General features: G+C 32.4%; 2 protein-coding genes across 9 annotated transcripts in view; both read right to left on the bottom strand.

Annotated features, from left to right (window-relative positions):
* The window catches only part of Oseg5 (intraflagellar transport protein Oseg5), a 237,411-nt gene that overhangs the window by 38,585 nt on the left and 184,607 nt on the right, over positions 1–14,219 (bottom strand). For 4 of the 8 annotated variants that reach the window (XM_071782394.1, XM_071782393.1, XM_071782391.1 and 1 more), the window contains 3 exons: positions 4,509–4,731; positions 4,366–4,419; positions 4,094–4,294 (listed from right to left, as the gene is read on the bottom strand). The exons of 1 other annotated variant lie outside the window; for it this stretch is intronic. In XM_071782394.1, the coding sequence (XP_071638495.1) occupies positions 4,094–4,294; positions 4,366–4,419; positions 4,509–4,731 (478 nt within the window). Of the gene's footprint in view, positions 1–135; positions 182–4,093; positions 4,295–4,365; positions 4,420–4,508; positions 4,732–14,219 lie in introns of all 8 variants that reach the window. 3 more of the 8 variants (XR_011732726.1, XM_071782396.1, XM_071782398.1) reach the window with 1 other exon arrangement.
* On the bottom strand, positions 9,914–14,214 carry LOC139814829 (18S rRNA (guanine-N(7))-methyltransferase-like). The gene is made up of 4 exons (XM_071781323.1): positions 14,184–14,214; positions 12,390–12,819; positions 12,162–12,308; positions 9,914–11,311 (listed from the first exon to the last, which is right to left on the bottom strand). The coding sequence occupies exons 1-3, from the start codon at positions 14,212–14,214 to the stop codon at positions 12,164–12,166; spliced, it is 606 nt and encodes a 201-aa protein (XP_071637424.1). The 3' UTR covers positions 9,914–11,311; positions 12,162–12,163.

Below are 14,219 nucleotides of genomic sequence, written 5' to 3'. Positions count from 1 at the left end.
ATTATGTTGCTTGTAAAAATTATTTTTTATCAACTTTTTCCAAAAATAATAAATTGTGAAACATTTTAAGACTAAAACCAATTCGCTATCTGTATTTTAACTGGTACTTTAATCTTGTACGTATGAGGTACTCACGTTTGAGTTGGCCAAAGGCCGTGTTTTTATTTTTCCGCTACGTGCCCTACGAGCGGAAATATTGCGACGCAAAGTTGAAATGTGAAAATATTATATTAAGATATCAAGAGACACGGTAGTGTCTCGCGCCAAGTACACGCGGAGCGAGACCGACCGTGACTCTTTTACGCGACGCGACGAGTTGCGAGTACCGAGATGTTGAGATTTCGATAACGAGTGAACGGATCAAGTTCTAAGTAGGCTTGATCGATAGCTTGGGGTCCAATTAGGGGGGGGGTTTCTCTCATAATATTCCGCTACGTGCCCTACGAGCGGAGATATTGCGACGCAAAGTCCAAATGTGAAAATTTATTTTTAAGATACGTATACTACTTCTAACGCCGACGTCTTGTATGATGACGTCATAATCAGAAACGTTACTTTCACTTTTTCGACGCTGGCGGCGCAGGTATCGCCAGTTTCGATATCGCGCGCGTATTTCGAAATTAGGTCGATAGACTTATCGGTCAGGAGTAAGATTTCTATTTAGGTCATTGAACTATAACCATACTGGAAGGAGCACTCCACTGTTCTCAAGCGATCCGAGCTGTGTGAGTGAGATAGTTGAACGGGTACCGTGCTATCCTTGTCTGACTAACTGAAGCAATCACGTGACTCGAAATACTATCCACTCTGAAAACATTCACCTTCGTAAGCATTTTAAACACACCGAAATCACAGATTTCTGTGCCGAAATTCTATTTTTGTCAAAAAAGGAGACTTTTAATAAATGATAATTTTCAGAATCAAATACACATATAAAGAGGAAGAAAAGATCTCATCTATTTTTATGTATTACGTATATTAATAATTTCTAAGAAAAATAAGTAAATAATAAAATCGTAATAATTAAACATTATTGTAATGTTGCAGGAGTAGGATCATTCACAACGTTGAGAATTCAAGTTGTTATATTGTTTAATTTTCAGTTCGCAATACATGGTTAAATCTGAAGTACATTGGCCGATATATGTAATTCATGATCTTATATTTTATATTTAAAACCATCTTATTATGTGACTATCTTGAGATGCTATGTTGAAATATTCCGATATGTTAAAATAATTTGAAGATGATTTTAAGTATAAAATCAGACTATAAATATTGGTCTAGGAATATATATAGTAAATAATATATTAGGTGTATAAGTTAAAATTTTTTCAAAAAACGTTATACATGTGACGGAAAAGTCTAAATTTAGAAGACGCTCATATATATAACATAATACTTAAATCTCTTTGAACAGAAAAGTAAAGAAAACTCTCTCTCTCTCTCTCTCTCTCTCTCTCTCTCTCTCTCTATATATATATATATATATATATATATATATATATATATACACATATTAATTAATATACTATCGCTATTCGCATAAACAAAACTTTGTACGTACCATTAGTCAGTCAGTTGCTAATAGATTAAAACACATTTTGTTTTTATGACTATCAAAAAATATGTTAAATAAAAAGTTCGTCCGATTATAATATGCCGAAAATAATTGTACAAACAATTAAAGTATATTGCAATCTTTTAGCAAGTGATTATACATTAATTAAACATTTATGTATATAAACTCTGTACATATACGTTTTAACAAAACGCACAATAAAAACAAATACGTTTCAAGTTTCAACACATTGATACATCTTTTAGTAAAACGATGTACACAAACAAAATATTTGACAATATCTATGAAACTTAAATACATAGATATATATATTATGGATAAATAAAATATAAAGAAATGTAAATAAAACATATACGAAACTCAAATAAAACTGAAAAGAAATTAAACAGAAATAATTGTTTTAAAGTAAATTAATTATACATGGTAGAATAAAATTGTCTTGTGCAACTTTGCCCTACTTGTACCACGTTTTTTTAAATGGCGCTCTGTTGCTTTTTTGCAATAAGTTAAAATACGAAGTTTGATATATTTCCATGCTATTATTTTAACTATTTGAGTCTCGTGAAGATCTTCGTCTCCTGTATTGTCCATTATAGGATGTTCAGGTGTAAACATTGTTTTTATGTTTGGCAATAACGTTTGTATAGTATTCATCACAATGTTTTGTTTAAAATTTGTTTCTTGCATACCACGAAACATTAATTCTGTTTTAAATGCTCTCTCTACAGTTTCCACAATTTTAAAAACTGCACTTGACGGATAACACAGTTTTCCGCGATTTACAAAATGTGTAAATGAGTTATATTTCATAATATCTACTGTATAATTATGAATATTATCACACATTGCCACTTCCTTTTCAATTAAAATTTTTGCACAATGATGGCAATTTATTTCCTTTAATAATGTACGAACTATAGTACCAGCTATATAATACAAAATATTTTCTTGTATACATGAAAGCTTTATATCATTTGCTAGATTTAAAAATGCTTCTGATTCCTCTGAATTTTGGTTTGTATCATAATCATGTGTAACACGGGTCGGTTTTCGAAATTGCAATATAGAGCACGTTTCGGAAGTATCACCTAAACAATTGGCGTTCACACTAGCACGAACAGCATTATTAAACAAAAGTTGCCGCAAAGCCCATTTAAACTGTAAGACATTAGGATTGTCGTTCCATCCACCACGTTTTCTTATGCATGAAAAAAATAATTCTATGTGATCCTGAGAACACTTGTATGTCAACAAATATTTCAAAGGTTCCTCTTTTCTGTTCAGTAAATCACATGCTAAATTATAATAACTTTCAGTATTCATTTTAAATCCTACTGCAAAAGTACGTCGCGAATGGAGAAAAATATTTTTGTCATCTATTTTTATACTTGAAATGAATGTCATGCTATCATCGAAAATTTGCTTAATTATTTGTAAGTTATTTATCATCATTGGTGACTTAAAACCTGTACCAAAACTGTTTCGTGAATTCATTATGTCGAATAATCTATCAATAATACGGATGAACTTGGTTGTTGCTTCACTACCTTGAAAATCTTTATGTCCGCTTATTCTGAGAAAGTCAGTGGAATCAGCAACAGAGTTACTTAATACTTGTGCTGCTAGACGTACATTCATTTTATTATCTTTAAAATAAATATGCTTATGACTTAACTTATTAGCAAGTTTCAAATCTGCTACTTCTTGAAGCGCGTGTAATTTTTCTATATAATTGAATGAGATTGAACCAAGGTCTGATATCATATTTGACTCTGCAAAGGCATTTCGTGCAAGTTTAAGCATATGACATGGATCTAATATGCAGTAAATGTTTGACTTATTAAGTGGATGTTCAAAATAACTTTTCATGTTATCACCAGAAATGTTACACCCAAGTAATTCGAAAGTTGAAAGATTGGTTCTAGTCCCATCACATGTTATGGAACGTACTGTTACACCTACTTCATACAGTTTGACAATAGCAGATTTAATTAACTGTGTTTGAATGTTTGCATTAATTTTATTAATATAAAAATATGCTATTGGACATTTAAATTTATCAGTGTACGAGACAATTTGGAAAACTAAAGCTTCTGTAGCCATATCTGTAGAATTATCACTTAAGATACCACCGAAATCAACAAAACCCACGTTTTTATCATCATTAGGATCAGGTACAATTTGTGACCGTATAGCCATCGAATCAAATATTAAAGCAACATCTTTCAAGAAATGTTTCTTTGGCACTTCTGTTTGTAAATATTCAAAAACCTCTGTTAAAAAGCCAACATTACATTTGTAATTGCTCAACCACTTACGTAACATTGATGGATAAGGAAGAAATAGTGTTTCTCGAAGAAACTCATACGCTTTAGGACTATAAAAATGTAGTGTTAAAGCGAATTGTTTCATGTGTGGTGTATACCGCCTCCGTGATTTTTCAACATTTTGATTCCTATACTCATTTAAAATAAGCTCTAATTTTAAACCATCAAAATTGCTCATTAATACCTGTTCGAGATCCGAATTATGCATATTATTTGTTTTCAATGTGTCTATAAGATTACGCATTGTAGTAATGGTTAGCTCTCGACGACGTAAACGTTGTTGTAATATATGCACTTTCCTCTGTAATTGCGTATTCTTTTCTAATATCCTTTGTTTCTTTGGAGAAACTTGAGTATTTATATCCACAGATACCCGTTTTATTGCCTGGAATAAAATTTCAACTTTTATAAAGTGAAAGAAATATTAAGATAATGAAAATTATTATTTATGTGTACCGTTTCACATATTTGTCCTTGTGACATAGTCTTCTCTGCTTCACGTGTAAAATTCTGAAATATAGTATTAGTATATAATTTTTACTTATAAAATTAAATATAATAAAATAAATATATTATATTTTCAAAGTATTATAACACACATCGAATATATTATTTTCGTCTCTTGCATCTTCAGATCCTGAGTAAAAAATTGAAGGAATTGCATCTTCTTTTAATATATTCTTTCCTGTTGGTGTGGATGGTTGAAAGGAGTTTTCACAAAAATGCGTACAACAAATATATATATTACGTTGTAATGTGATTAAGTCTGGTGGAATTGCTTGCAACCATTTGTTATATTGAAGAGTATCCTTACGTGGAAATCTACAAAAAGGCGAACTGTAATATGACCCATAATATACATCATGTGTAAAACTTATAAATTATACTACAAACAATAAATTTAATAAACCAGAGTACAAATTTATTCTAAAAGACGTCTCCAAAATGTATAAAAAAGTTTCATGTTTTTTAGACGTTATTTCGACATTTTTTAAATATCATTTAGAAATTTGTATTATCTGAACATTATATAAACTTTATTACCTGTGTAATGACACATACGGATTCTTATCTACTGTATTAAAACAAGTTTTTATGCAGCATTTTTTCCCCATTTTGGATCGCGCGCTGCACATCTCACACGCACTGCACAACGCATGTAAGTGATGTAAATACACACACATATATACGAATATGTATGTGTACACATGTACATACGACGAGTCGAGACCAGAAATGCCAGGATTGAACACTCGTGCGTCGCACGACACGAATAGATACAGCGTCTTTGTGTACGTGTCGAGGCGAATGTTTTCAGTCATGGTAGTTTACGTTAGAAAGAGACAACACGGTACCCGTTCAACTATCCCTCTCGGATCGTGAGGAACCGTGGTGGGGGTATGGCAGTGCTCCTTCCAGTATGGTTATAGTTCAATGATTTAGGTATTTTAGGTAAATTAGGTATATACTTATATAATATATATTGAGTCAATTCCTTCATGTTTATCTGGAGAGATTTCGTATCCTTACATCGTATTACCACCGCTGCCGGAAAAGAAGGTTCTCTACGCTTGGCAGAAAGTGCCGCTAGGGAATTTTTAAGTCGATTCTTATAAATCAAGCTTGAATTCGATGTCTAAGTATCCCAGGTTGCCGATGACGAGGTCCAGATAGTGCGCTTCATAGTTTTCGGTGTCCAGGAGTAATAATACGTTGAATTCGATGTCTACGTGTCCCAGGTTGCCGATGACGAGGTCCACATAGTGCGCTCCGTAGTTTTCGGTGTCTACGTGTATTAATACCTTGAATTCGATGTCCACATGTCCCAGGTTGCCGATGACAAGATCCAGATAGTGCGCTTCATAGTTTTCGGTGTCCAGGTGTAATAATACGTTGAATTCGATGTCTACGTGTCCCAGGTTGCCGATGACGAGATCCACATAGTGCGCTCCGTAGTTTTCGGTGTCTACGTGTATTAATACCTTGAATTCGATGTCCACGTGTTCCAGGTTGCCGATGATAAGATCCAGATAGTGCGCTTCATAGTTTTCGGTGTCCAGGTGTAATCGTACGTTGAATTCGATGTCTAGGTGTCCCAGGTTGCCGATGACGAGGTCCACATAGTGCGCTCTGTAGTTTTTGGTGTCTACGTGTATTAATACCTTGAATTTGATGTCCACGTGTCCCAGGTTGCCGATGACGGGATCCAGATAGTGCGCTTCATAGTTTTCGGTGTCCAGGTGTAATCGTACGTTGAATTCGATGTCTAGGTGTCCCAGGTTGGCGATGACGAGGTCCACATAGTGCGCTTCGTAGTTTTCGGTGTCCAGGTGTAATAATACGTTGAATGCGATGTCTAGGTGTCCCAGGTTGCCGATGACAATGTCTAGATAGTGAGCTCCGTAGTTTTCGGTGTCTACGTGTATTAATATCTTGAATTCGATGTCTAGGTGTCCCAGGTTGCCGATGACGAGGTCCACATAGTGCGCTCCGTAGTTGTCGGTGTCTACGTGTATTAATATTTTGAAATTGATGTTTAAGGTGTCCCAGGTTGCTGATGACGAGGTCCAGATAGCGCGCTCCGTAGTTTTCGGTGTCTAGATGTAATAATACCTCGAATTCGATGTCTACGTGTCCCAGGTTGCCGATGACGAGGTCCACATAGTGCGCTTCGTAGTTTTTGGTGTCTAAATGTATTAATAACTTTAAATCTGAATGTAGGACACGTAGATATCGAATTCGAGGTATTAATACACGTAGACACCGAAAACTACGAAGCGCACTATGTGGACCTCGTCATCGGCAACGTGGGACACCTAGACATCGAATTCAACGTATTATTACACCTAGACACCGAAAAGTATAGAGCGCACTATCTGGAACCCGTCATCGGCAACCTAGAACACGTGGACATCGAATTGAAGATATTAATACACCTGGATACCGAAAACTATGAAGCGCACTATGTGGACCTCGTCATCGGCAACCTGGGACACCTAGACATCGAATTCAATCTTGATTCATAAGAATCGACTTAAAAATTCCCTAGCGGCAGAATTAAAATTATGTCATGACATAATAAAAATTCGCTGAATTAAAATTATGTCTAGACATAATAAAAATTGGACGAATTAAAATTATGTCTAGACATAATAAAAATTGGATGAATTAAAATTATGTCTGACAAAAATAATTCCGCATTTTTATTATGTGTATACACATAATTTTAATTCATACAATTTTTATTATGTGTACAGATAATTTGTTTTCGAATGAACGTAAAACGTATTTGTTATAATATCCATTATTGAAAATCGATATGCGCGACAAAAGCTCTTGTATATCATTAATTATGTTATTATTTATTATATATATTTCTATCCATATATTTTCAGTATTATTGTTACATTAGAAAAATTATTGGCATTTAGGATACGAATCTTTTTCTGTTAGTTTGTAAGTTTCATGATTAAAAAGATCATGTCGTATTATTAACATATACCTAAGATTTATAGAATCGTTATTAATTTTATTATATATCTCAATTGCGCGAATCTCAAATATGTTTTGTAAAAATTATGCATAATATTCCTATGCAAGGATACTTGTTTAATTATTTCTTTCTATTGCATTTAAGTATAGAAAAATATACAATTTCTATGTGTTTGCACTTTATATTTAATGAGCAGGCAATTAAATATATATGATTCAATTTGCGTCTATGTCTCTTTATTGACTGACATAGTTATATACTTTTAAATCTTTTTCTTTTCTAAAATTCAATCAATTAAATAGCAAAAACTACGTTATTATATTATATATTTTTGGTACGTAGTGTGCAAATGTATTTTGAAATAAAGATTATATATTTTTTACTGAATTATTTACACACACGTGCGGTTTCAGAGAATCATTTATCGCCAACTCAAATATGTTCCTACTCAACATGAAAGATAATTTTATCTAGTTGTGACATTCGCTCGAATTCCCGAAATAATTTTCAAGGATATGAGTACGAATATATATATATATATCGTACTATTTAATATTTATAATTAATAGAAAATTATAAACGATGCGTTAAGTATGAGAAATTTAACAGAATTGCTTTTATCAAATAGAATTAATTTGCGATTAGTTAAAGGGAATAAAAGAATAAACAAATCAGTTAAATTTCAGACACGTGTTACAGGTGTCCATCTGTAATTATCAAAAATATCGATACCTGAACATATACAGTTGCGAACAACATTCAGTAAGACACGCGAATAAAAATAAATAAAAAATTTTACAGTTAACGACTTATTAACATTAATCATGCTATATTGCGATTATGTTTTATGTTAAAATTGAAAAATATATACAAGGTGTACAACTAAAAGGGTTACAGATTATTATTTTTAAAAAACTAAGCAAAATATTAAATTGTTGTTTTCTTTAGAAATAATAGCCCGTAACACTTTTAGCTTCATACCTTGTATAAACTGTTTATAAGATTATAAGATATATTGTTTATAAGATTAAGATGCGTAACACTACAAAAAGGCGTGATATCCGTATAAAATGACCTTTTTAAAAAAAAAGGTAAAAGAAGGCGTTAAGTACACGCATAGTAGTGTATATGTATTATGTTGTTACCCTGTTATGTTGTTACCTCGAAAAAAACAAAGTGGTAGTATTATACCTCCAAATAGCTTTACCCTGTACATATTGTTTATAAAATGCGTAATACTACAAAAAGGCGTGATATCCGTACAAAATTACCTTTTTTAAAAAAAAGATAAAAAAAGGCGCCAAGTACACGCATAGTAGTGTATATGTTGTTACCTCGAAAAGAAAAGAAAGTGGTAGTATTATACATCGAAAAAACCTAAGTAACAAGTGGTAGACGTAATCTTTATATCTCGAAAAATCTTGAAAAAATCTAAGCAGTAGTATCTTTATTTCCGAAAAATTATAACCCAAGTGATACACATCACAAAATTATGTTACCTTATCAAAAAGAAGAGTCGCGCTTCAAGTGATCTATTACAATTACAAAAAAGAAATGATATCTCTTTAAATTATACAGCGCCAATTACAGAGAGAACATATATATTGCCTCAAAAAATAATTGTTGCACTACTTTGAAAAATCTTTACATTGTGTCAATTAGTTTCTACTAACGTCGACGTCTCTCAATATATATGACATATATATATCAGAGAAATGTAACTTTCACTTTTTCGACACTGGTCGATAGACTTATCGGTCAGGAAGAAGATTTTTATTTAGGTAAATTAGAAAATAATATTAACAGGTCGTTTATCGCAATTTTTTATTTTTCATTTAGTAAGATAGAAAAAATTTTATAACTATCTAACAAACAGTAATACAGCATTGCTCTACATAGATTTTTGTAGTAAATTTACCGCTCTACAAAAAAGATTTTTTATCATTTTTTCATAAATTCAACCGTTCAAAAGATATTCAAAGTTAAAGTTTGATAAATTTTATAAAACTTGTTTTTGCTTCTTATGAATTTTGTATCATATCGACTATCAAAAATTATGAAATAATCAATACATATTTTTGTAGAAAATTTTACGATCTACAAAAAAGGTCTTATATTTTTTTTATAAATAAAACCATTTAGACGATATTAAGGTTTAAAGTTCATAAAAATTATTCTTTTTTTTTCATATTAAATAAATAAAGCTCAGAATTTTGTTATAATATGAAAAAAAAAAGAATAATTTTTATACACTGAACTTTAAACCTTAATATCGTCTAAATGATTATGAAAAATTTATGAAAAAAATATAAGAGACCTTTTTTGTAGATCGTTAAATTTTCTACAAAAATATGTATTGATTATTCCATAATTTTTGATAGTCGATATTATAAAATTTATCAAACTTTAACTTTGAATATCTTTTGAACGGTTGAATTTATGAAAAAATGATGAGATCTTTTTTGTAAAGCGATAAATTTATTACAAAAATCTATGTGAAGCAATGCTGTATTACTGTTTGTTAGATAGTTATAACATTTTTTCTATCTTACTAAATGAAAAATAAAAAATCGCGATAAGCGACCTGTTAATATTAATTAATATTAAGGGCTCAAACTTTAACAGGTATCTTATTTTACCCTCCTGCAAGTATATATGCTATTCGTGAAATAAAAAAAGGCATAGTTCCTTTAAGAAAAAATATGTAATTTGCAACACGCATCTGCATACTTTTTCTTGAAAGCAACTATGTCTTTTTTTCATACCGATTCGTCTCATTATTCTGTGCATAAAAGTACCGAAAACTTAATGTTTTACAAGATATTTTGTATTTTATGTCAAAATACTAGAACTTTCAAGCCTTATAGTTCCAAAAGTTCTTAATTTTGAAAAGCTTTCGAGATTAGCTACAAGAATATGCATTGAAAAATAGGGGTTTCCATTTAAGAAATTAAAGGTGTAGTTTACATGAGCTTTAAACGACCATCCATGATTAAACCAATGACACCATCTTATGGCCCCCTCAAAACCAAATAACTTTTGTCTGAAACATTTTTCTCTCCCGGGCTTGGAATGGATTAAAATGGTCCACCCTGTATAATCAGCTCCGAAATTTGGGTACTATAAAGTACTAACTTGGGTATACTAACATAAAAATAAGATCATATTTCCAAATTTCGGAGGATTCTACGACGGTGGACGTGGTGGACGTGGTGGTAGCACTATCAATCAAACATTTTACATGTGGTAAAATGTTTGATTGATACACGCACACACACACACACACACACACACACACACACAACGTTCGTGATGAAAAAAGGCTGCAAACGTTGTTTTTCCTTTACTTTTTTTTATTTTTATTTACACGCGTCGAAGCAGAAAGTACTTTTTTTTTTACACGCGTCGGAGCAGGAAATTTCTTCTTGTAAATCCATGCGAAACATGGGTACAATGTATAATCAACGGACATTATATATATTTCAACTTTTATTTATTGTATTACAATTATTAATAAAAAATTATATAATTTTATAATTATATAATTTCCTTTATTCACGGTCGTACTTATTCGTATCCTGCGCCGTGACATGTCATAAGACGTTCCGAGCTCATGTGTACCAATGGGCTTAGTCTGTGTCTCTCATGTGTACCAATGCTTAGTCTGCCTAATTCTCTATTAACATTTTTTTTCATATTTTGTAAAGGTTTATCTATGGTAATTTCATAAAGGAATCATTCCGCCGCACATGATAAAAATTGGAATACATTATACGTAGAGTTTAAAAATGTAAAGATTTTTTGCATAAATACATTGTCATATTTATATTTAACAGACTGTTAAATCTACATATAATTTTCTGCAAAAATTAATGATGTTACAATCACGCCAATATTTGTTCTACTGCCCTAAAAAATAAACAAAGTTTTATATATATTGCATAAATATACATTTCAAACATAAAGAAACGAGTAAGAATTAAAATAACAATTTTAGCCGAATAAATATATTACAACTTCTCTCTACAACTAATTTTGCATGTGAATATCTTAATGGGGACAAAAAAATGATTTGAAAATGTTTTTTATCAATTCTTTTACAGACTGCGGAGAGAGTATTACAAGATACATGTGGTGCAACAATAAAAGTGAAGTTTTATGAAAATGCACCTATCGGATTCTACAAATACAAATATCCTAAGAAGCTTTGCGAGCAAGGAAGTTATGGTGCTAAAATATTTTATTTCTTAGCCAAACATATGGATGGAGATATCAACAATAACGTAAAATACCAGTGGTTGGATCATGAAGAATTAGAAAAAGTATTAATACCTACTGTAGTACAACAGAGTATTTCACAATTTATGTTTACGTAAAGAATAAAATATAAAATATTGAACTCATTCTTTGATCTCTTATTAATATTGTCTATTATTACCGTAATATTAACATTATAAAGGACTCCTAATATCCTTTTTAAAGGAAAATATTCCCCTTTACACAAACATTTATGCACAGTCACGATTATTAAATTTCATGTTTGATATTCTTTAACAAAAAAAATTTTTAGGCACATATTTTTCGTTACTAAAGAAAATATTTTATGCATATATTATTTTTAAGTAGTAGATTGATTATATAGAAACAGACAAAAATTAATTAGATCAATTTTATCAATTTTTTTATTTATAATTAACATTATAAATTATAAAAAAAATTATTAAAATAGTGTTTTTTATATTAACGAAGTATATCTTACAATTAGAATCTCCCGGGTCTCTTTCGTCCAGTATATTTGGAGTCATCTCTAACTTCTTTTCCTTGCCGGCGCCGCCTTTCTTTCTTCTCTAAAATCCAGTCCCTACTTTTCTTCAATGATTTACCCTTGACTTTCTTTATGTATTCCCTATGTACAAAAAAATTATCACAATTTTTGGAAGGTAAAATAGAGAAATAATAGATATAACAGACTACGAGAGGATCAAACCTTCTTGAATTAGCGACGGTTTGTCTATCTTCGTTCTCTACGCCTAGTGCCTTTGGAAGCGGAGCAGCTCCTCCGGTCATTAAAACCAAGACCATTTTCTTTGCTTTTGCGCTATTCGGAAAATCGACAACCACACCGCCATAAAAGCCAGCTTTTGTGGCTTGTGCTGTGATTAATTCAACCTGTTCACCGTTCTCTGGATAGAATTGTAACACTGCTCTTGCGCTTCTTGACAGGCATGCATACAACGTTGAGAAGAAACGATATAAACGTTTTGTAGGATTGTGCAAAGTTTTGTTTGCATAGCACAACCACTGAAGTGCAGAAATACTGACAGCTCCATCAAACGTACCAGCTTTAAATGGCAATCCTTGACCTATATCTCCCAAAATTAAGTCACCATCTAATTCTCTTTCATCAACAGCTACGTCTAAAAATAATGTGTTAATATGATTATATATCAAGATATATATATATATATATAATCTTTCACGCAAATTTTTACAGACAGCGTTACTAGCAACGTGCACAACTTCATTTGAGGTTATAATTGGGTACAACATTCATCGCACGATACTGTTATAATTGCAAATCGGAAACGTACCTCGAGTCCAGCTCTTCTGCGATCAACGAAGTCGGGATCGAACGTGTCAGTCGTCACTTTCTGCCAAGCGTAGAGAACCTTCTGTTCCGGCAGCGGTGCAATGGTAACACGATGTAGGGATACGAAATCTCCAGATAAGAGCACGAAGCAATTCAAATTCAGTATATTGCCGGCACGATTATACGGTGTTACTGCCGTTTCGCGTACGCGCGTGCGACTCGTGCAAACGTTATTAACGCGCGGCCGCAATCGCGCGGCAGAAACGCCTCGTGTGAACAGGCTCCTTGATCTCAGTATCAGCTCCCTGCCGTCAATATAAAAAATAATATAATAGGTTATTAACCTGTATGTATAAACACTCACGTAAACGTAGTAAACAGTAAATAGGTTTAACCTGTATGTATAAACACTCACGTAAACGTAGTAATAAACAGTAAATAAAATAAGTATAACAGTAATTAACCGTCGCGTCGCGTAAAGAGTCACGGTCGGTCTCGCTCCGCGCGTACTTCGTACTTACCGTGTCTCTCGAGTGCTCTCGAGATAGGTTAACTGATGAATAGGTTAACTGATGAACTGACTGACAGCGCGCTAAACGAACGCACTGTCTGCACTGCACTGCACTGCGATACTAACGCCGCTAGCCGCCAGTGTCGAAAAAGTGAAAGTGACGTTTCTCTGATAATCATAATAATATTGAGATGAGAGACGGTCGACGTAGAAGTATTCGTATCTTAAAAATAAATTTTCACATTTGGACTTTGCGTCGCAATATCTCCGCTCGTAGGGCACGTAGCGGAATATTATAAGAGAAACCCCCCCCTAATTGGACCCCAAGCTATCGATCAAGCCTATACTTAGAACTTGATCCGTTCACTCGTTATCGAGATCTCAACATCTCGAGTACTCGCAACCCGTCGCGTCGCGTAAAAGAGTCACGGTCGGTCTCGCTCCGCGTGTACTTGGCGCGAGACACTACCGTGTCTCTTGATACAAACACATACACGCTATTACATTTATGTTAATTTTTAGTTGTTAATCTATTCTATGTTAATTTTTACTTGTTGTAATATGTTAAAAATAATGGTAGTATAACATAATTTCTTAATTTTTAAAGTAAAAAATATTACAATAAAAAATTAAGGAAAAATATAGACAATTTAATATTTTCCGTATCCATGCTTAAATACTGGCATAATGTTTCTGAGTAGTTAATTGCATTGAAA

The sequence above is a fragment of the Temnothorax longispinosus genome, chromosome 6 (assembly GCF_030848805.1).
Source record: "Temnothorax longispinosus isolate EJ_2023e chromosome 6, Tlon_JGU_v1, whole genome shotgun sequence".
Classification (NCBI taxonomy): Eukaryota; Metazoa; Arthropoda; class Insecta; order Hymenoptera; family Formicidae; genus Temnothorax; species Temnothorax longispinosus.
This window is presented reverse-complemented; position numbering and strand designations above follow the sequence as displayed.

Excerpts from the sequence above, each read along its gene's own strand:
- LOC139814829 (XM_071781323.1), bottom strand. The coding sequence starts at position 14,214 with ATGCAATTAACTACTCAGAAACATTATGCCA. Across the intron at positions 12,820-14,183 it reads TACTCAGAAACATTATGCCA|ACGTAGCTGTTGATGAAAGA; the intron begins GTATTTAAGCAT and ends CATTATTTTTAG. Across the intron at positions 12,309-12,389 it reads ACCGTCGCTAATTCAAGAAG|GGAATACATAAAGAAAGTCA; the intron begins GTTTGATCCTCT and ends TTTTGTACATAG.